General features: G+C 40.5%; 1 protein-coding gene across 2 annotated transcripts in view; it reads right to left on the bottom strand.

Moving 5' to 3' along the window:
• The window catches only part of CSMD1 (CUB and Sushi multiple domains 1), a 2,858,343-nt gene that overhangs the window by 1,120,754 nt on the left and 1,712,550 nt on the right, over positions 1-25,039 (bottom strand). For both annotated transcript variants that reach the window (XM_077290057.1, XM_077290056.1), the window contains exon 8: positions 1,339-1,426. In XM_077290057.1, coding sequence (XP_077146172.1) covers positions 1,339-1,426 — 88 coding nt within the window. The remainder of the gene's footprint in view (positions 1-1,338; positions 1,427-25,039) is intronic.

Raw genomic sequence — 25,039 nt, 5'->3', positions numbered from 1 at the left:
TAAGCTCAACACCCACTTGTGGACATTGGGCACTCATAGCTCTCTCATGGAGTCTGTTTCTGACAGTTTGAGCAGACTAATGAATGTGTGGTATGCTGTAGATAATTTTGCAGGGCTCTGGCATTGCTTCTCCTGTTCATTCTTGCACACAGGAGGAGGTAGCTGTCCTGCTGCTGGGTTGTTGCCCTCCTAAAGCCATCTACATGTGTACTGGCCTGTCTCTTGGCATCTGCTCCATGTTCTGTAAACTGTGCTGACAAACACAGCTACCCTTCTTGCCACAGCTCAGATTGATGTGCCATCCTTGATGAGCTGCACTACCTGAGCAACTTCTGTGGGTTCTAGACACTGCCTCATGCTACGGTATAGCACCTCTATGGGTGAGATCAATACCAAAATGCAAAAATGACCAAAGCAACAGCCAAATTGGATGAGAACAGAGAAATGGACTGTGCTCACCCCTTGCAGCACCACACCATTATATGGGTTGTCGTGCTAATTGCCTGTCATTTATAACTGTTGCATTTTCCATTTTCACAACAGCAGGAGAAATTGATTCAAAATTGCTGTTGCTTCCTAACTGGACAGGTTGATTTCACAGAAGTGTGATTCACTTGGAGTTACATTGTGTTGTTTAAGTGTTTCCTTCATTTTTTGAGCAGTATATATATATATATATATATATATATATATATATTTCTGCTATATGCCTACATTTTTATATAACTAAGTAGATTCAATTTACAATTTATGCATGTTCACAAGCAACATAAATTTCCGCAATATTAGTTAGTATACTGTTAATATGTAAGAACACATTGATATGCATTCTAAGCTGTGTGTAACCGAAACATTGTGCATATCAGCACTATTGTTAAACCAAAAGACGTAGACACAAAGTGAATGACTCTTTCAGGAAAACTTGTCCAAGGTGAAAGATATATTAATAAAACATGACCACAAATGGCTTTTATTTGAGAATGTGAATAAAGCAGAAATGTTAAGGAACTTTTGAGAAAAAAATGTATGTAACAAGATCTATTTGGTGTTTATTACAAAGGATAAGTTATCCTGTTACTGATTCTCATCAATAAGGAAATTAGAAAGACAGATCAAAGGCAATTACATCTTTGAAAAGTTTTCAATAGGTTGAAGCATAGTCGGCAATCACTGCAAGTTAAAGTGAATAAACTGGACAATAATAATGTGTTGGCATTTTCAGTATCCCTTGTTCTTTTGATGTAGATTTCCTTTAATTTTTAAAATAAACCTAGTCAGATTAATTTTAGTTTTGGAAACAAACAAAGCTATTTATTAGATTTTATAGTATGACCTCACCTGAAATCAAAGCCACTTCTTTTTCCATTGTCTGGTATGCCAGGATCTGGACACATGTCTGTAGCTGTTGGTACACCTCCTTGACTCACTGAAGTAAAAAAATGAGATATTTGTTCAGTGAATAATATAACTGATGATTATAAATTCATTGTGGTCAATACTTACATATTCATAAAACCGTAACATCATACTCTAATGCAAAATATTTCACATAAATCTAATTAATTGTTAAGTATGAATAGTGAGTGTGGTCGTATACAGTAGTAAATATAAGCAAGCAGCTTTTGCCTTGCACATTTTAATCTAATTTTTATGTTATTGACTATTCCATTACGTAAAAAAAACATTTTTTTTAAAGTGGCCTTTCAGTTTTATTTCCAGTTATTTACAAATCATGCAGTTGGCTTTCTGCACAAAGTGCATTAAATCATCATCTGTGGTAATTACATTTGTATTTTTATTAAAATATATAACTTTGCTGATGTTACATGTAAATAATATAATAAAACAATTCTGATTTAAACAGAGTTAAAAAGGATTTAATATAGCTGCATATTAAACTTTGCATTATAGCAGCAGGATTCAGACCTTCAAAATGTTTCACTCAACTAAGACCATCACAGGGTTTTATGAACTAAATGAACTGTTGAAATGGAAATATAAACTCTAAAATATCGCCTGAAATGGGTGGAAAGTTTTATGTACATGACTCCCAATAAAAATGATAAACACTTCGTATGTATGCTTTTATTAGGGCTATTGTGCAGACAACCATATACAGGTGCTTCTCACGAAATTAGAATATCTTCAAAAATGTCATTCATTTTGGTTTGTCAATAAAAAAAGTGAAACTCATATATTATGTAGAGTCATAACAAACAGAGTGATCTATTTAAAGTGTTTATTTCTGTTAATTTTGATTATTATGGCTTACAGCCAATGAAAATCCAAAAGTAATTATCTCAGTATATCAGAATACTTTATAACACTAGCTTCAAAAATGATTTTAAAACCCAAAATGTTAGTCCACTGAAATGTATGCTCAGTAAATACACTCAATACTTGGTCGGGGCTCCTTTTACATCAATTACTGCACCAATGCGGCATGGCATGGAGGTGATCAGCCTTTGGCACTGCTGAGGTATTATGGAAGCCCAGGTTGCTTTGATAGCGGCCTTCAGCTTGTCTGCATTGCTGGGTCTGGTGTCTCTCATCTTCCTCTTAACAATACCCCATAATTTCTCTATGAGGTTAAGGCCAGGTGAGTTTGCTGGCCAATCATGCACAGTGATAGTGTTGTTTTTAAACCAGGTATTGGTACTTTTGGCAGTGTGGACAGGTGCCAAGTCCTGCTGGAGAATGAAATTTAAATCTCCAAAAAGCTTGCCGGCAGAGGGAAGCACAAAGTGCTCTAAAATTACCTGGTAGATGGCTGCGCTGACTTTGGTCTTGATAGAGCACAGTGGACCTACACCAGCAGATGATATGGCTCCCCAAACCATCACTGATTGTGGAAACTTCACTATACACCTCAAGCAGCTTGTATTGTGTGCCTCTCCACTCTTCATCCAGACTCTGGGCCCTTGATTTCCAATTGAAATGCAAAATTTAATTTGATCTAAAAACAACACCTTGGACCACTGAGCAACAGTCGAGTTCTTTTTCTCCTTGACCCAGGTAATATGCTTTTCACGTTGTCTATTGGTTATGAGTGGCTTGACATAAGGAAATTTATTTGCTATATCGACTGGATTAGTATAGAACAAGGCTCACAAAAAACTAATACCATAAAACTCTATGACGTTTATTCAAAAAACCAAACCAAATACAAAAACATTAATGTAACACCAGGTCACTGTTGACCCACCATGCTAGACCAGATCATAGGTAGGTTGGGGTATAGATATGCCTATTGAACCCTTTCCACCCCTACCTTAACCCTACCTATCAGCAGAGGTTTGCACCCTCTTGAACGCAATGTGCCACCCCCGCTCGTTGGCTTCTCTCCCTCCTATCCCTAGAATTCCCTAATTATGACACTAAGAGTTTCTGGATTATACCCCTACAAAACACATACCATACAAAAAAACATGCACTATCAATACAGTATATAACCAACCAAGGAATTCAAAATAAAAACCGCCACCACACAAACTCTGTCTAGTACACACTACGACAATAATCTGTGTCTCTAAGAACAATGGGACAGCTATAACATATTCCTAGAGTAATCTCTGCCTGCCAGCAGAGGTTGGCACCCTCTTGGATGCAATGTGGCACCCCCGCACCTCGGCAGCTCTCTCTGATATCCCTAACAGTCGTTTATATAATAGATGACAGGGAGCTATGCGTTGTCACCATTCCATATATAAGTAAATGGCCCTAAGCCACCAGCCATGTTGTGAAAAATGGATCCTATGGATTTCCAGACTATCACTTGAATAAATAAAACAAGGAGAATCAGTGCAAAATGTTCAAATGAACTAATTGTCCCAATAGGGTCTCCAAATCTGAGTCCCAACAACAAGATGCCCTTAACCAGAGATTTTTTACTTTCTCTAAAAATGCCTATATGTTCAACCCTATTAATATCCATTCAATAGGGAGTGTTTTTACAGTATATTCTCAGCATGCCCTTCCAAGCACATTTAAGGCATTACATAGTGCAACACGCCCTTTAACATAGGGTTGAACCTGTGTCTATACACAATGAATACTCCAAGTATATCTATAGATTAAATACCTGTTCAAAACATGTAATGATTTTATAGTGTATCCTCAGCACTGTTCAAAACACGGGATGATTTTGTAGTGTATCCTCAGCATACCATACCAGGTATATACAAGGGACTAAATATTGCAGCATGTCCTTTAACATAGGCTTTAACACCAGGTTAGATATTGCAGCATGCCCTTCAATATACGATTGGACCTGTGTCCATATATAATAAGCACTATTGCACCGTGCCCCCTAAAGTAGGTCAAAAGGTAATAGAATAATAACACCAGTAGATACTAGCAAACTTACCTACACTTAGATCTCGTTTGATGCATTTCCCTCCCATGATACAGTTCCTCAGGAGGCATATGGGAATATCTGTGTATCCATAACATCAGACTTAGATATAGCGCCTGGTTGCAGGTGTAATTTCCTATATGGCCAGTATGTCTTTAAATAGTAAGAAAACTAACCCATATTCCAGGGTAAAATCACATGAGAAGAGCCAGAGCTGTCTCCATTTTTGGTGAGCACACATACACACTATCAGAAAGAGCTGCCGAGGTGCGGGGGTGCCACATTGCGTCCAAGAGGGTGCCAACCTCCGCTGGCAGACAGGGATTACTCTAGGGATATATTATAGCTGAAGGAAGAAGGAAACATCCAGCTCAATGAGATAGTGAAAAAACGTGTCGTTCCTTTATTCACTTCAATAATATATGTGGAGGATAGTGTTGAGCGATACCGTCCGATACTTGAAAGTATCGGTATTGGAAAGTATCGGCCGATACCGGCAAAGTATCGGATCCAATCTGATACCGATACCCGATACCAATACAAGTCAATGGGACTCAAGTATCGGACGGTATCCCTGATGGTTCCCAGGGTCTGAAGGAGAGGAAACTCTCCTTCAGGCCCTGGGAACCATATTAATGTGTAAAAGAAAGAATTAAAATAAAAAATATTGCTATACTCACATCTCCGACGCAGCCCGGACCTCAACCGAGGGAACCGGCAGTGTTGTTTGCTTAAAATTCGCACGTTTACTTCCTTACGTAAAGTCCCGGCTTGTGATTGGTCGCGTGCCGCCCATGTGGCCGCGACGCGACCAATCACAGCAAGCCGTGACGTAATTTTAGGTCCTTCAGGATTTTAAAATTACGTTCTGGCTTGTGATTGGTCGCGTCGCGGTCACATGGGCGACGCGACCAATCACAAGCCGTGACGTCACGGGAGGCTGGACACGCGCGCATTTTAAAATGAAGGACCTAAAATTATGTCACGGCTTGCTGTGATTGGTCGCGTCACGGCCACATGGGCGGCACGCGACCAATCACAAGCCGGGACTTCACGTAAGGAAGTAAACGCGCGAATTTTAAGCAAACAACGCTGCCGGTTCCCTCGGTGAGGTCCAGGCTGCGTCGGAGAGGTGAGTATAGCAATATTTTTTATTTTAATTCTTTCTTTTACACATTTTTACATTAATGTTGTTTCGATACCGATACCCGATACCACAAAAGTATCGGATCTCGGTATCGGAATTCCGATACCCGCAAGTATCGGCCGATACCCGATACTTGCGGTATCGGAATGCTCAACACTAGTGGAGGATAAAAACATCAGCAACAACAGGAATAAAAACAGTATCAACGCGTTTCTGGTGACAGAGCACCCTTAGTCATGTCTTCCCCATGATTGTGGATCTTATTGAAACAGACTAAAGGACCTTTTTAAATGCTTAGGAAGCCTTTGCAGGTGTTTTTGTTAATTATTCTTATTTACTGAGATAATGACTTTTGCGTTTTCATTGGCTGAAAGCCATAATCATTAACATTACCAGAAATAAAAACTTGAAATAGATCACTCTGCTTGTAATGACTATAAAATACATGAGTTTCACTTTTTGTATTGAAAAACTGAAATTAAATAACTTTGTGATGATATTCTAATTTTGTGAGAAGCACCAGTATTTTTGGTGCGTGCTATCCATCTGCTTAATGGATTGCACTTGTCCTCATTTTATTCAATGAGGCCATGCATATGTCAGATTTTTTTCCTTGGAGCAAGTCATTATGTGAATCTATAAGCAATTAACTGGACAGGAGTATATTATGATGCTATTTAAATATGAAGTAGTAAAAATGTGTTGTTTGAAGTGAAACTGTTTAGTAAGGTCCACAGTTAAGTGAAAATACTGAAATTAATTTCTAGTTCAGTTTGTCCAATTTGGCCAAAAAAATTTGATTCGAACTAAATCGATTCCTCACAAATGGAAAGAACTCCAATGTCTTCAATTACTCTGAAAAATGTGTGTGACATTCTAATGTTCCCTAGGATTGTATCCAGCCTACATTGAGCTGTAAGGGCTCTATTATGCATCAGTGATTTTTTTAATTTGCAAAAAAAGGTTTGTGTGTTTTGTCAGTTTCCTCAGAACTTGGTAAGTGTTTTTTTTATCTGTGTCTAATTAGATTTTCACCATCTTTTTCTCATTGGAAAAAATATAACTGATGGAAGTTTCTCAAGCTTCTGAGAAAAACGGACAGCACATGGATGGTGCAATTTTTTTCACGGATCGATAGACTTGCAGTGGCGTGTTTGATCTGACACTTGGACCAATATTGGACACATCTCCATGATTTTTTGCAGACCACTTGGTCTGAGCGGAAAATCAGACATGTAAGCTACACTTATAAGTAGGTATGCTATCTGAGAAAAACACGGATACTATTCGTACTAGAACTACTATACTATAATGTTAAATAGTATTTTATGCTAAAAATACAAAACTATTTAGTGAGATAAATTTACACTGGATAGGTACATAAAGTGAGTGCCCTTCAAGAGCATATTAGTGGAATTGCAGCAATGACAGCAGCAGCTTTTTGCTTAACATGGTGTCACAGTGATTTTTTTTCACTAAACGTTAGTGATATTTATTCTCCTTTATTCACATCCTATATTCTTTATTTTGTGTACTACGTCTCAGTAGCCTAGCTCTGGTGTCCTTTCTTTTATCCCCAGTTCCCATAAAATGGTAGGAGCAAATCTTGCTAGTTTCATCAAAGGAGTCATCAACTCTAACCTATGATGCCTCATAATTGACTCTGCTATTGTGTGGAGTAACTGCAAGGCATTATGAGCAAACCTATCAGGTTGCACCCAAGGTCATGGGGTCCTTCTTTTCTCTTTTTTCCTAATTGTTACATAGTGATGGCCATTTAAGTTATTAGTTAGAATTAATTCAGTTTAGTAAATTTGACATCCCCACAGGTACTCTCCATGAGAGTGCTAAGTTTCATGGGATTATTCATAAACAATTAATGTAATGGTATTTATATTCTTTTTACTGGCAAAAACATAAGAAAATGACTTATTAGTCACATTTATTAAAGTAACAAAATATGACTACAATCATAAAATGTGTGCAATTGTATACTATATAAATTTAAATATATTTTATGCACATATACTGTGTAAATTTTGCCTTTTTGGTAGAACTTTTCTAGATAAAGCAAACACTTTTGTAAATAATCTATGGTAGTTTATTTGGACATTAAAATTAGCATATAATACCAACTATATAATCATTTCTAAGCAATTTTGAAATAATTACAATATTTTGTAAGAAATAAAGTATATATACATTTTTTATGAAGTTCTGTGGAAAATTAGTCATAAATAATGATTCATTTGATAATAATAATTATAATAATAATTATAATTATGGATAATTGTGGTATTATATATTTGAGGGGTTTTCTTGCTGAGATTATCTCTATAGAATTATTATGAATAAGGACCTAGTACAGTCTGAAACACATAAGGTTTCATTATGCTCTGGATTTCCCATTTTATCATATGCACTTTTTAATGGATTTTTTAAAAATACATTTGGAACAAACTAAACTCCCTGCAGTTAATAGACCCTTGGCTTAGCTTCTTCCCTACCACAAAAGAATACACTTTCTTCTTGCATCCACATAACTCATATCATCGGCTAGACTATTTACTTGTGCAATCCCGAGCTCTCCACTTAATCAAATCAGCCCGTATTGGTGAAATCACAATTTCGGACCATGCCCCTGTTTTCCTTGAGATACTTATTTCCACCTTACCTAGAGCCACCATGACTAGGCGACCAAACGAATCACTGCGTGATAATCCAAAACACATGAACCGTTTAAAAATGACCATTTCACGATTCTTTGACGGAAATATTAATACTGGCCAAATTACACCCATCATTTGGGAAACTCATACAGCTGTCCTCAGAGGGGAACTTATTTCATTAAGTTCAAATATCAAAAAACAGAGAGATAAAGAAATCCAGTCCCTTCTCCATCAAATCAATATATCAGAATGTACTCATAAATCCATTAGGTCGACAGAGTCCCACCAGGAACTTATCTCCCTTCATAATAAACTCAAAGACTTGTTAAACGTGAAATCAGCCAAACTGTCCATGTATTGCAGACATTGCTTCTACATGCATGGCAACAGAAGTGGCAAGCTCACTACACGGATGCTTATGCAGCAAAAAGATAAGAAATTTATAAAGAATATTCTTACTAAGACAAACAAGAGAGTCGTAGACTCCGACGAAATTGCAGAGACCTTTCGCTAATATTATGAATCCCTCTATAATTTGTCCTCCTCTGACGACATGAAAGACTGTTCAATGGCCACAACGAAAATTCTAAATTTCTTAGTCCCTCTTTCTCTCCCAACAATTTCCCCTAAAGATTGTAACATACTTCTTGCTAAAGTTACACTAAAAGAAGTAGAAGACACCTTAAAAACTGCCCCCATTGGTAGGGTTCCTAGTCCGGACGGCTTCCCAGTGGACTACTATAAAAAATTTTCTGACATTCTCCTCCCCCATCTAGTAAATCTTTTTAATTCCTTCTTTGAAGGGAAGACCCCGCCTCGCCAAGCGTTGGAAGCCTACATTGCCATTATCCCAAAAGAGGGGAAAGACGACAGCCTATGTAGTAACTATTGTCCCATTTCGTTACTTAACACCGATCTAAAATTGTGGGCTAAGATATTGGCCTCAAGAATTAATGGAATACTAGGTGAGATTATTCGCCCTGATCAAGTGGGTTTTGTGAGGGGTCGGGAGGGCAAAGACAACTCTGTTACAGTCTTCCATGCCATTTCTTATGCAAAGAGAACCAAAACGCCACTAACTATCCTGTCAACAGATGCTGAAAAAGCGTTTGACAGGATTTGTTGGCAATATATGGTTTGCACATTGCAAAAATTTGCCTTCTCTCCCCCTTTTATAGATGTTATCATGTCCCTTTACGTGGACCCATCTGCCAGAGTCAGAGTGAATGGGATCTTCTCAGAGCCCTTGAGTATACTAAATGGCACCAGGCAGGGCTGTCCTCTTTCCCCCACCCTCTTCGTCATGGTTATGGAGACCCTGATTGAGAGGATAAGGCAAGACACTGATATTAGAGTCCTCGTGGATAGTGGGGTAGAGGTCAAAGCGGCTGCCTTCGCTGATGACCTTCTGCTTTTAACCACTAACCCAAAATCATCCTTTCCCAGACTTATGACATTGTTCGCTGAATTTGGAGAAATTTTTAATTTTAAAATAAACATGAACAAATCAGAAGCTTTAAATGTCTCGGCTAATACCTCTGATATCTCGGCATTGAAAAAGGACACTCCCTTCAACTGGCCCATAGAAAAATTGAAATACCTTGGAATTTATTTAATGGCTGATCCTTCCTCTCTCTACAAACATAACTATATCCCTCTCTTAGCTAACCTACAAATGGATTTAAAGAAGTATGACCTACCATATTTGTCCTGGATGGGGAGAATCAATGTCATAAAATCTTATATCTTCCCAAAGATTTTTTACACCATGAACATGGTACCAATAACTCTCCCTAACTCCTTCTTCCTCTCGGTTGACCAGTTGGTCTCGCAATTTGTGTGGAAACACAAAAAAGCTAGACTCCCCATAAAAATCCTTTCCCTGCCTAGGGGTGGAGGCGGCCTCGGGCTGCCTGACTTCCGCACTTATCACAAAGCAATCCACCTTGCTAGATGGATAAACTTATTAAAACCTAACCTGGATAACCTTAATACACAACTTGAACTATCTCTGATGGGGGAAGGGGTTGACCTTTACCCCTGGACACCTGTTACCCCCAAAACAAAAACTAGATGACATTACCCATAACACCTTATCTATTAGATGGGCCCTTATCCCAAACAGTCTCCCAAACTGTTCTTTTCTTGATAACATCCCACTAAAAGTTATTCCCTGGCTAACAGATCCCAATTACGATGATGCATATGGACTTTGGGAATCCCTGCCTAATGCCACAATCTCCCAATTTCTGTCCAAACAGATTCCTTGCACAGCAATTGGCCGATCAATGCTACAAAACAACCCTCAAATTTCCTTCAAAAGAACCACGTTCACCACATCATGTCAAAACTTAAATCAATTGACAGACAATATTCTGATTGGCTCTGGCTTGAATTTTTGGTCAGACTGAAATCGCCAGTTACTAAATTAGTCTCTAAACTTTATACAAATCTTCTCAAAACCCCAAATCAGTTTAAACCTCTATACCTCTCTTCATGGGAGTCAGAGTTAAAGATTACACTATCCCCCCAAGAAACCCAACAGGTACTAGCTAACTCTCATGGATTTTCTAGATGTATCTTACTGCAGGAAAATGTGTTCAAAATTCTCTCTAGGTGGTACAGAACCCCGGAACGATTGTTCCATATGGGATTAACCGATTCCCCATTGTGTTGGAGATGCTCCCAATCAGTAGGTACTTTACTACATATTTTTTGGCTTTGCCCAGGACTACTACAATTCTGGACAGACATAAATAAATCTTTACATAGTATGGGTCTACTGACGCAGGATCTTACTCCTCAAGAGGTATTACTCTCCCTTCCATCATCTACTTTTAAACCAGGGAAACATGAGTTGCTCCCCATCTTACTGGCAGCCGCTAAACACTTGATCTCTACACATTGGAGGCAACTGATTCCTCCAATGCTGAGAGAATGGACTCTTAAGGTGCACGATTTGTACCACTTAGAGGAACTCTCTAGTTGGGAAACATGCACCTATGAGAAATTTCGAACCTCTTGGCTTCCCTGGATTAAATTCTCATCCCCTCCTACTGGGCTCGGTTGATCTCCCCTCTAGAACTCATCTGTGCCTCTGTTGGACCACTTTCCTCGATTCTTGATCCCCCCCTCTTCTCTCCCCTTCTGAGTGCGATGCCGTGGCCGTGCCCTCAACCTTGCCCTCAGCCCTGCTGTTTAGCCATTTAACCCGCCATACCTTCTTTTTGAGCCTCACATCCTTCCTTATTCCCTAGTAGCAAAAAATTGCTTACTTGAAGTCCTACCGTCACATCTCCTAGCCTTTTCTATATATCTACCTGGTAGTCGCTTAATTTCAAGGCTAATTTCCTATCCTAGACCTGAACAAGTTGTTTATGTTATTATGCTCACTTGGTTTCTTTCAGCTATGCCTGTTATTAGAATATCTGTTCTTAAGCACATTCAGTCTCTGCTGTATTCAGTGCATAATTGAGATTAGTTTGTGAGTATATGTTCTTTTATCTTTGTTTTGTTTATTTGAAAAATTAAATAAAGAATGACAAAAAAAAAACATTTGGGATTTTTTATATATTCCTTGGTGCTGGATTACAGTTTTTCTATTGCTACTTGTGTAGATCATAGGTCAAATTTGAGTAAGGCTTTGTGGATATAACTGTGACAATGTGCTGCTGAGAAGGATGATATTTCAAGCTAGTCGTTCACTCCCAAAAAATTCCAAGTAAACTGAATACAAATTTATATACTGGACATAACTGGTATAAAAATAACAAGAGGCATATACAGATCAGCTTAAAGAAACAATTCTGCTATTTTTCCCCTAAACCTGTGTAAATGATAAAGTAGTGTACTGTCAGTCTGTTAATATACTCACTGACTGCCATCTTATCCAGTATACAGAACTGCTCTGCTCCTATTTTGCATTATCTCACAGTGATTCAGACTCTCCCTGATCACACTACACTCTCTGTGTGAGCAGAAAGTCTTTTACAATGTATACCTGTGGAGTCTTATTCCTACGCTCCATAGACTTACATTGTAAAAGTCACTTGCAGGTCACAAGACAGCACAGTGATACCCATAGAGTCTGAATATCCATCAGGTGAATAAGAAGAGAAGTGGAATGGCACTGGATAAAAGAAGATGGCAATCGGTGAGTATATTAACACACTGATATTACATTACACTAACATTTACACAAGTTTAGGCTGAAAAAATTAGGAGGAGTGTTTCTTTAATATTTTGAGAAAAATCTACTTTTATTTAATATGCAGATTATGGTGCTTAGCTTTATCCTTGTTGTGGGCTATGCCTTGGTGCACCACTACGCCCTCCTAGTTTCATATTAAAACCAGTTTTGGCCTTTTTTTTGGCAGCGCTCCATAAGTAAGATGTCTAAAATCAGCTTGTAAGTTTGCACTTGCACACTGACACTGGAGAAGCACAGCATTGTCATTATTGGTGCACACAATGTGGCAGTAGGTGAATGGTTCTTCCCTGTCTTTTGGCATCACATAAGTTGTTTCAGAGAAGAGGTGTTAGGTGTCGAGTTCCTGCCGCTGCACAGGGGGAATCTCGAACCATGTCCACTGCGGTCTCCCAATCTCCTCCAGCTGCAGTGGAACCTGCTCACCAGAGACGTCGATCCCAGCATCTGGCTCAAACTGATATTGTGCGCTTGGGTACTGCTGCCTTTCCAGGTTCTGCCTTTGTAGCCAGCACTGATCAGCAGCGAGCAGGTGTTTCAGGGACTAAGTCCTGCTTTTCCCACACTGAGCATGTCCACAGGACGACCTCCCATTGGAGGTTAGGGGTCACATGCTCAGGGCCTGTTGCGGCTCCTATTGGACCATCAGGAAGGTCCCGGTGCACTACTACTATAAAAGGTTTGCATGGCCATGGGCTAGTGTAAACTTGTAAACTTGTGTGTGTGGATGTATGCCTGTCGATGGATGAAAGCTCTGAATCATTCCCATCCCTAGTGTTGTTGCCTGCTCGCGAATGATAGCGCTACCTAGCGCCCGACAGTGCTATCCTGCACATTAGCACAAGAAACTGAATCCAGTTAGCAACGACCGCCAGAGCGGCGCTGTGAGCAGTTAGTGTGCTTTCCTGGCCCTAGTTAGGGTAGTTAGTGGCTTCCGCCAGAGCAGCACTGCATGCACTCCTGTGCCGTAAATGTTTACTTTAGTTAATTCCCTGGCACCACTGTAGTGGTGTCGAACACAAAAGATCTAGAGGGACTCTTACCCTGAGTTTTGGGGCAGAATTCTGTGTCGCCTTGCTTGCGCTCTCAGTGTGGTATTGCGGCCCTGTGATGCAACAGGGTTTGCTTCCTTCATACCGGGTGAAGCTAACCCATGTGTGTACTCACATTATGCCACCATATAGTCTGTCATTACCAAGCAGCAGGTATCTTAGCTGCACGGTGGACCCCGGACTGTGAACGCACCTTATATCATCTCTAATTATTATTTAGTGCGCTCCACCAGCCCTAACAAGAGGTTGGTGTTGAAGCGAGCAGACAACTTCTTATACTGATGCTGTTTGCTTGTTACACTTCTGGGGCATCATGTGGTGGATGCAAACAGGCAAAAACCTGCTGTCAGACCGTGCCCACAACCACATTGTACACAACTGTACTGACACTTGGAGTGCACTGTCTTTCTCTTTCAGTGTCAATGCGCATTTCAAGTGTAAGGGGGAAGACCAGGCTTTAAGTACCCGCATTGAGCCGGGTCCAGAACTGTTGAGGCTGCGTTCCTGGGGGAGGAATAGGGGAACGGACAGGCCCCATGACCCTGGAAGAGGGGGCATGTCTAGAGAGAGAACCCAACCGGAAGCTGAGGTAGAAAGCGTGCAAAGCAGCAGAGAGGCCCCTGCCGCTAGAGTGCGAGAAGCAAGGCAGGCAGCACGCTCCGCACCCAAATCTACGGCGCTGTGACGGACTGCAGCAGATATCCAATCCAGGTCAAAAACTAGAAAAAACTTTATTCCGCCATCATACAATGTTTCAACCAATAGTGGTCTTTATCAAGAGCACTATTGGTCAAAACATTGCATGATGGCGGAGTAAGGTTTTTTGTATTTTTTCACCTGGATTGGATACTGTTCCTTATCTTTTTCTTGGAGTCATTTATGTCCAATTGGGTCTGTGGACTTGGAGCGTCCATCCTGATGCTTATCTGATGTGCTGTCGGCTGCTTTTTTTCTTTGGACTGCAGCAGACAAACCCAATGGCCTAGAGAGAGATCGGGTGCAGGACTGCCATCTCCACCCCCATTCACCATAGTGCCAAATGCCAGCCTATGAACCATGGCACAGTTCAGGACTGTTTGCTGCTGCCATTGTTGTCATACTGTGGTCCGCAAGAGAAGCATCGTGCCAGTGGTTGTCGGAACTTCAGTCTTGGTGGGAACAGGCAGCACACAGCATAGAGGTGCAGCACTCCCCATAGCTCACAGAGAAAGAGGTGCTGTGTGCTTCGTGACCATGAGTACAGTGCACGTGCAGTACTGGATAGACTTTTGTAACCCACCTTACCAGTATATATTTTCCCGCCCACAGGACACCCTGATTGCACTACGGCCTTGTTGGCTCTGGCCGCATATGTTCATGGACTAGGGGCTCAGTGGAAGGTACCGGACACCGGACACTGCCGCCAGAACATGGACCGTTATTTGCAGGACCCCACTGGAACAGCACCACGCCAGCCATTGTTGGCACCATCGCCTGCTCTGTAATTGCCAAGGCCTGGAAGACTACTGAAGTTGATCTAACATGAACTACCATTATCTTTTCCCTTATTTTCATTAACTCTGCACATCTTTTTGCATCTGAACTGTTTTTGTGCTCCCTTTAATTGTTTATCTCTCTTCATGAAGTATTCCCCTGTTAAGTAAAATTGTTTACCCTTGCTCTGCCTCCTGTCCTTCACTGCATCTCACAACCTGCTCACACAAGCACAGAATGTGGTCTGCTTTTCGACAGTGTTCAAATCACAACCTTCAGGCCACATGTTGCACATGTCACTGTGATCAGCATACGAGGCCTAAATGTAATGCCATTGCTTAGAGTGCCTCCAAAGTCACTCATCAAGTATATTTGCGACTTGAATGGTCGTCAACTGCGTAGGATGCTGCCATTAGCAGAACTTGATGGTGTGCATGTCAATGTGCAGTCAGCTTGACAGAACATTTCTCAGACAACCATTAATAATTGAATTGATAGAATGCCAAGGCCTTAAAATGCATGTTTTTATTTACATGACACTCACAGTCAAAACAAAAATTGTTGAATTTTTTCATCATTCACATGTCTATCCATCCTATGATGGTGCTACCTTTTTTCTGCAGTTCTTTTTTAATTTTTGGAAGATTTTAGTCCTCCTTTGTGGCTTTGCTATTAGTTTAGTGATAGGACTCGCAAGTGTGGGGACCCTTGATGTGGGTTACGAACCTGCGTATTTTGGCCAAAATATCACCCAATACCTCACTATTTTTATATAATTTGTGCACTATATTTTTCATGGCGCAGCCAAGCCCAGCACGTGTAGTCTTGTATACAGGGATATTCACACTGGGATGCATTGAGAGAGTGCTGGCCAGTCCGCCTAATCGAATAGTAGGGGTGTGACTAATTGGCTGAAAACCAGACACTATGCATTTCCTTTATGTGAACAGCGTCCTATACAGGCCTTTATTGTGCAAATGTATACTAAGCAGTCACCCCCTCCATGAATGCATGAATGGGTAGGTGATGAGTGTCTGTTTATGTTACCGACATATTGCTATATGAGGAAGCGAGACTACTTAACGCGAAACGCACGTCAGGGTTAATGACGGAGGTCTAGATGGGTATACCACACAAATGGGTAATTATTGCCTTTGGTTACTTATATTTATGTAGGAATTACTGGCACGCTACATTACTATGAATGAGGAGATGTAGTTTGACCAAAATAGCGCATTTCCGGGTATTTGTTATTATACACAACTGGCCATGTGTACCTATCACTAGACCAATAGGAATAGACACAATATAGGTGCTTGTCCTTCTCTTTCCTAGTCTTTTCCTCAGCCATTTTTTACACCTATGGATTTTATCACTGCACATATGAAACCCCTGCAATTGATAATTATGGTATATACTATGTATTCTTCTATTTTTTGGTACGTTTTGTCTCTTTGTTCTCCTTATTATGCAATGATTTAGGAGTCACCGCCTACGTGGGTGCATGTGATTAATTTGCTGGTATTTTCTATATTGTTATATGGGCTGGATGCATCCTGTGGTGCATTTGTTCAAAGGCCTGGGCAGGTAAATGGTGCTGCCTTTTTTTCTGCTGTTTTTTCCATCCTATGATTTCCAAAATCCCACTTCTTTGTGTTGCAATTTAAATGATAAGGAGCAGGTGTGTGTGTATATGTCCAGTGCCATCACTGCTGTTCCTAAAAGGCCAAATTATTTTTCTGCAATGAGAAAAACATAACGTATAACATAGCAAATAGCAGCAAATATGACTCATTACTCATCTGGCCTTAAATAGTTAAATTATAGATTTTCCTGCAAGGGGTGTCTTAGTTTCTCCATTGGCTCTTGAGATTACCTCCCATTGCAGTCGCAATTGCACCGTATTGTGGAGGAAAACACAAATATCAAGTTATGCGAATATTGACTTAATTTATCTAGAGTTCAAAATATATGAAGTAATTCATCTTTGAGTATATAGGGTTTATATATGTCATCTGATGTTTACCATCCTGCAACTTTTCCTTTAATGATACAACCTCTGCTTGCTGTCGTCTGCTGTTTACCATCCTGCAACATTTCTTTAATGGTATATAACAGTGCCTGCTGCATCTTTGCTTAATTCATTTGTTTCATTGTACTCAATACTTACTGCTGGGCTCACTAGATGTGTTATCTGGTGCATGGTGTTACAGCATATAGATGTAGCCAGGCCCAGTGCCTTTGATCATCTAACCTCCACTGGTGTGCTAGCCAACTGCTAATTTATCCAAAACTAGCTCCCACAATCCCTCTCACCTGATCCTTTACTCAGTCCTATAAATTTAGTAGCATTCTAAGGGATGCACGAGTGTAGGGTCTGACACGCATCCCACTGCTGCAGTTATTTCAATGGCAGTTAGTCACGGCAGGAGTCAGCACTCCACACTATGTATCTGCCTCTTTCGGGTATGTCTGCCGATTAAGCACTTCTTATTACTTGGACCTAGAATTTCTTTTAACGCATCTTACTCCTTCACCATGTTTACATATGCCCTTACAGTGTTTACTCCTCTAATCCTCACTTTCCTTCGCTATCCCCAAACCCCAGCATCCTCTAACCAAATAATCATTTCCCTTTCCCTTTTACCACCCCACCTGATCTCCTCTGCCGACCTATTCTAAACCTCATATCTCTCCTAATAAAACATAAAACAAGCCGGCCACTCTCTTTCTCCCACCTGCTCTCCCTCTCTCTGCTTCTCCTCACTGCTGGGGACATATTTCCCAATCCTGGACCCCCACAGCTAATACTTCTCATTAATTCCCCCTCCTACCGCTCCCTATCTAATATGAACTACTGCAATCTTTCCAATGTAAAACCCATGCTCCTGATGCACACCTTCCTGCTCCCTCTTTCTGGAGTACTCTGGAATGCCTGCTCCATCTGTAATAAGCTTCATGTGATTCATGACCTCTTTCTCTCTCACAATCTTGCCTTCCTTAGCCTCACAGAAACATGGCTGACACCCTCTGACACCGCCTCCCCTGCTGCGCTGTGTTATGACGGCTTCCACTTCACCCACATGACTCATCCCGGCAACAGACATGGTGGAGGAGTGGGTCTTGTCCTTTACACTAACTGCACCTGCAACCCAATCCCACATCTACCCTTCCTTATGCTCCCCTCTTTTGAAGTCCACATCTACTCTCCCTGCAACCCCCAAGTGGCAGTCATATACGAACCTCCGAGGCCAGCCACTGCCTTTATTAACCAATTATCTACCTGGCTTCTTCACTTTCTTTCCAATGACATTCCCACTATCATCATGGGTGACTTCAACATCTCCACTGCTATCCTTCAGTCAACAGCCACCAAACTTCTGTTCCTTAGTTCATCTTTTGGACTTACTCAGTGGTCCTCCGCAGCCACCCACACAGATGGACATACTGTACATTAGACCTGATCTTCACCTGGCTCTGCTCTCTATCTAACTCCATCACCACCCCTCTTCCTCTGTCCGACCACCATCTACTCACTTTCTCATCCCTGTCCTCCTCACTTGTCACCCATGTTAAGGAACATGCGCACCCCCGCAGAAACCTTGCACACATAGAAACCCACACACTCTCTTTCTCTACTATGCAACTGGCATCCATGTCCTCACTCCACAACACAGACAGTGCCACTGCTTTCTACAATGCCACTCTCGCATCAGCTGTTGACACGGTCGCCCCTCTCGTTCATGGCAGAGTGTGATGTATCAATAGATAACCCTGGCACAATAACATCACTAAAAAGCTCCGGCAAGTGTCCAGGGTTGCAGAGCGACGTTGGAAGAAAGCAAATTTGCAAGATGATTTCATTGCATTTAAACAGACAACACTCACATTCAAATCTGCCCTCACCTCTGCTAAACAGGCCTACTTCACAACCCTTGTATCTTCCCTATCCTACAACCCCAAACAGTTATTCAAAACTTTTAACTCCGTCCTCCGACACCACTGCCCCCTCCAACCTCCCACATCTCTGCTGAAGACTTTGCCACACACTTCAAAAATAAGATCAAACAAACAAGGCAAATCTTTATTGTTCAACCCAACCACCACAACTACTTTGTATACCAGACCAATGCCCAAAGCCCATAACCTCTCATTCCAACATCACTGAAGGGGAACTTAATTGTCTCCTCTCCAAATCACACCTCACCACTTGTCCAATAGACCCCATCCCATCCCCATTCCTCACCAACCTCACCACCACACTTATCCCATCCCTAACCCATCGCTTCAACCTATCACTAACTTCTGGTACCTTCCCTTCTGCTTTCATACATACCACAATCACGCCTATCCTTAAAAAGCCAACCCTGACTGCCTCCTACTACAGATCATCTCCAATTTTGGCATCAAAGACCTCACCCTATCCTGGATCTCCTCATACCTTTCCAACCACACATTCAGCGTCTCCCACTTCCACACTACCACCTCACCCCACCCTCTCTGTGTTGGAGTCCCCCAAGACTCTGTTCTAGGACCCTTACTCTTCTCAATCTACACACTTGGCCTGGGACAACTCATAAAATCCCATGGATTCCAGTACCACCTGTATGCCGATGACACTCAGATCTACCAATCTTGACCAGATGTTACCTCTCTGCTGTCCAGAAACCCACAGTGTCTATCAGCCATATCCTCCTTCTTCTCCTCTCGATTCCTCAAACTCAATGTGGACAAATCTGAACTCATCATATTTCCTCCATCTCACAAATCTTCCTTACCTGATCTATCTATCTATCACAATTAATGACATCTTGCTTTCCTCTGTACCGGAAGTCCGCTGCCTCAGACTAACCCTTGACTCTGCACTGTCCTTCAAATTGCGCTCTTTCCTGACAACTCCAGCTCAAAAATATCTCCAGAAACTATCCTTTTCTCAACCCTCAATCTACTAAAACACTTGTGCATGCCCTCATCATCTCCTGCCTCAACTACTGCAACATCCTTTCTGTGACCTCCCTGCTAACACTCTCGCATCTCACCAGTCCGTCCTTAACTCTGCTGCCCGACTAATTCATCTCTCTCCTCGCTACTCCTCTGCTTCTCCCCTCTGCAAATCTCTTCACTGGCTTCCATTCCCTCAGCGCATCCAGGTCAAATTACTAATACTGACCTACAAAGCCATCCATAACCTCCTCCATATATCTCTGAACTAATCTCCTGATATATTCCCTCATATAATCTCTGGTCCTTCGAAGACCTCCTTCTCTCCTCCACACTTATTTTGCTCCTTACCTAATTGCTTCCAAGACTTCCCCCGAATATCCCCATCCTCTGGAATTCCATGCCCCAACACATTCGACTACCAATCACATTCGGATCCTTCAGACAAAACCTGAAATCCCACCTCTTCAAGAAAGCCTACAGACTGCAATGACCCCGCTGCCTCCTCACCACTACCATAGCTACCACCTCACCAACACCGGAGCTGCCGCAACCCCCAACCTACTGTCTTCTTCCCCACCATCCTGTAGAATGTAAGCCCCAAGGGCAGGGTCCTTTCCCCTCTGTATCAGTCTGTTATTGTTAGTCTGTTTACTGTAATTTGTAATTTGTATGTAACCCCCTCTCATGTACAGCACCATCAATGGAGCTATATAAAGAATAATATTGTATTCATATTTTAACTTAGATTTTGTAAAAATATGCTTCCGTCCTTATTTGCTCTGTTCATTTTTACTTATAACTAGAGATGGGTGAACTTGTGCATGTTCAGGTTCAGCAGATTCAACCAACCATTTTAATAAAAAGTTTGGTTTGGGCACTAGAACAGTACAAACTCGAACCTGAACCTCATTCATGCACTATTACAGAGATGAAGAAACAGTTCTGTTCAGTACTAAGTTCATTACTGCTGGTCAGAGCACTGCTTTTCCCTTGCTGATGACAACATTTGAGAGCCAGCAGCTGTGACCGGCAGTAAAAAGGTTACTGCCAGTCACAGGTATCGACTGATACTACTCTCATAAAGCTACGAGACCTGGTTTACATTGATGAGAGTATTGACCAGCCGCAGGCTATGCATAAAATAAATATTAAAAAAAAAAAAAATGACATGCGATACCTTCTATTTTTTGACAACCAGTGCTAGCAAAAGCAACAGCTGCGGGCTTCAGGCCCCAGTTGTCAACTTTATCTTATGCTGGGATCCCATGCTGTTTTTAAAAAATATATATTAAATAATTTAAATAAGAGCATCAGGCCACCCCATTTTTTTTATACTTAGGCAAACTAAAGCAGACAGCTGGGGACTGGTAAGGGGCCATGGATTCTGGCCCCCCAGCCTAAAAATAGCAGCCTTCAACCATCCAAGAAAAGATGCATCCATTAAATGCACCAATTTTGGCACTTTGCCTGGCTTTTCCCAGTGGGTTAATATTTGTGGGGTTGGTGTCACCTTTGCAATGTCAGCTGACATCAAGCCCACAAGTTAGTAATAGAGATGCGTCTATAAGACGCCCCCATTACTAACTCTGTAGTAAGATTGTAATAAAGGCACAGGAAGAATAAAGTCCTTTATTTGAAATAAAATTCCCCACTCTCTTTTATCCATTTATTTAGAAAAAATTTAAAATAATAAAACACCATATTCCTAACCTATCCAACGAGAAGATAATCATATCTGTCCCACTACAATCTGAATCGTTAGGAAAGCAGTCACATCAATGATGTGACTGCTCTCCATGACAGCCGGAACACACTGAGCAGAGCATGAGAAGCCCACAGCTGTCGGTTTTGCCTGTTCCTGTTAACAAGAATAGAAGAGACCCCACGTAATTTTTTTAATTTTTTTATTGCACAGGTGCTGGCTGATGAATACTCTCATCAGCCTCACCTGCTCTTGCTGCTATTAGCGAGAGCAGGTGTAGGATTATGGGAGTAGTACCTCATCATCCGACATCTGTGACTAGCGATAATCTTTTTACCATCGGTCACAGATGCTGGCTCATATGCTGTCATCTGACAGTGTGTGAATCACAGTGCTCTGATCAGGGATTATGAATTTACCGCCAATAAGAGCCGCTGGTGTTTCTTGTGCTGTCACACAGATGACAGTGTGGGAAACAGCCAATGTTTGGGGAGCAAACACTAAGTGTTTAGTAAGGACCCCAAACTTCACTATTCGGGTTCACCCATCACCACTTTTAATGAAAAATTTCAAAAATAGCATTTTATAAACTACTAATTTTGTAATTCTCATGTTATCACAAAATGCATTAATATTGCCCTAAAGATGTTCTAAAGTTGCAATTCTCTTTTAAAAAGTACTTTCATATTTTGCATTACAACATTTTCAATATGATAAAACTATATTTTTTACAATATTTTCTCCAAAGAGCTAAACTAATATAATCATATACAAATCGCTCAGTCAACACTTTTAATCAGGATAAAGGCAAACATTTTCTGATTCTGTCTCCTATTGCCTATAATTGCAGTTTGATGACTTTTCTTGAAAATGTATGCTCATTTTGGAGTTAAGAAGCATGCAACTCTTAATTCCTAAGCTGCTTTCATTCTAGGTTCAGTCTTAGCACATCAATGTTAACTTCCTTATTCTGATCTAAAAGTAATTAAATAAGACTTCAAGAGGCTACCTTCATATCAGAAAAGCTATTTCATTTTTAACCAAAGGTTGAAGTAGTTAAGATACGGTTCTACTTTGAAGTTTACAGTAAGTTAAATAATGCTAGGCCATGGCAAAATGAAAAACATTTTATAAATATCTTATACCTTTTATTTTTATAAAGATTATATATACAAGCATTTTTTATATGCCATCAACATTTCATGTTGGGAACATTAGGTATTCTGTTTTGGTAAAAACAATTCATTGTAATACTTATCAGGTGTCCCTTCCATTCATATATACTGTGTCTGCTCTAACACCAATTATAGTTGTTATATACAACATCAATTTAAATGTATTCCTCTGTTTGCAATGTGATGATAGCATCACCTACTACCTTTATCTGTAATATAGTCCTTTAAGCTGTTGTGAGAAAAGGGATTGTAATATTTTATCTTCCCTGCATGATAATGACAGTGCTGTAATTCCAAACAGAACAGAACATTCTTGTAGTTTATCAGCGAAGCATGGTGAATTTGGTAATGCACTCTCTTTAGGGCTGTTTTAAAAATTACATTAATGAATTTTGGGAGTTATATTGAAGTAATAATTAAAAGTGAAGACAAGTTCTATTCACATATGAGCAGTGTAAAATATACTAATGTAATACCTGAACTAAATTTGCAACTTGCTAGTCAACAGAATTAATCAATTCTTGGTAAGAAGAAAAGAAAAAAAATTTAAGCTGTGCGGTCACGTAGAGCAGCAAAGCAGGCCACTGTAGTCGAGTCCACGCAAGCTATGAAAAAGTGTGATTTGTTGCTCTGCAGATATCATTTCCAAATTCTCCAGAGTCTAGGGGGTGGCCTACTCTTAAAACCAATTTATTTGACACTTGGCATTGTGCTCAGTGATGTAAGGCTTGCATGCAGCACCTAAGCTGTAGAAATTCGTGCCATGAAGCTTCAGGCACAGCTTTTGTGCAAATACTAATGTCAGAGAAGATTTGGAAGTGTTGGCGACATTTATGTAGTATGGAGCCAATTTATCATTTGCATTTTTTAAGTAATTTTTCTTTTATGACCTGTGGTTTTTATTGATATTTTTGGCATCACATTCATAAAACTAGTGTGCACGATTTATGAATTTTGTACCAAGCAAAACTCTTGCAACTCTTGCAACTCTTCAATGGCAAAATGTGGCAAAAAAGTGTGCCAAATGGACCATATAAAATCATTCCTGGGGTGACTGTAGTAGAGTTTTATTTAAAAAGTCCCGTTTAATGAATCAGTCCAAAACATATGAAGGAGTCACATTGACATAAAATGAAAAAGCCTCAAAATAAAAAAAAACTTGAAAAAGGCACACATTATTTAATTAATTTGCTGTGGGTTTTATTTGTATCACTTTCTTCTTCTATCTTAGCCCCATATGACATCTTCTTTCACAGAAGCCATGGTGGCAAGAGAGAAAGAAGCAGATTTCCCGTGCTGCACCTCCCTCAAATGAATCGTCAGCAGGGGTAGTGACATCAGAGCTGCCTGATGACAGTTTTCATGTCCTGCTAAATTTGAACAATTTGTGATTGAATTCATGCGAATCGCCAAAACAATTCCAGCACTTTTTTCATATTGTAGAAGTTTTCATCAGACACAATAGGCTGACATGACCTCAAATGTACAGTGCCTTGTGAAAGTATTCAGCTCCCTGGAGCTATTCAACCCTTTTCCACATATCATGCTTCAAATATAAAGATACTAAATGTAAATTTTTGGTGAAGAATCAACAACAAGTGGAACACAATTGTGAAGTTGAACGAAATGTATTGCTTATTTCAAATTTTTGTGGAAATTCAAAAACTGAAAAGTGGGGCGTGCAATATTATTTGGCCCCTTTACTTTCAGTGCAGAAAACTCACTCCACAAGTTCATTGTGGATCTCTGAATGATCCAAAATTGTCTTAAATGCCTAATGATGATAACTATAATCCACCTGTGTGTAATCAAGTTTCTGTATAAATGCACCTGCTCTGTGATAGTCTCAGGGTTCTGTTTGAAGCACAGAGAGCATCATGAAGACCAAGGAACACAACGGTCAGGTCCATGATACTGTTGTGGAGAAGTTTAAAGCCAGATTTGGATACAAAATGATTTACATCCCAAGGAGCACTGTGTAAGCGATCATATTGAAATGGAAGGAGTATCATACCACTGCAAATCTACCAAGACCCGGCCGTCCCTCTAAACTTTCATCTCAAGCAAGGAGAAGACTGATCAGAGATGCAGCCAAGAGGCCCATGATCACTCTGGATGAACTGCAGAGATCTACAGCTGAGGTGGGACAGTCTGTCCATAGGACCACAATCAGTCATACACTGCACAAATCTGGACTTTATGGTAGAGTGGCAAGAAGAAAGCTATTTCTCAAAGATACCATAAAAAGTGTTGTTTAAAGTCTGCAAAAGCCACCTGGGAGGCACACAAAACATGTGGAAGAAGGTGCTATGGTCA

The sequence above is a fragment of the Ranitomeya variabilis genome, chromosome 2 (assembly GCF_051348905.1).
Source record: "Ranitomeya variabilis isolate aRanVar5 chromosome 2, aRanVar5.hap1, whole genome shotgun sequence".
Classification (NCBI taxonomy): domain Eukaryota; kingdom Metazoa; phylum Chordata; class Amphibia; order Anura; family Dendrobatidae; genus Ranitomeya; species Ranitomeya variabilis.
The sequence above is the reverse complement of the archived record's forward strand: the minus strand, read 5'-3'. Positions and strand labels throughout refer to the sequence as shown.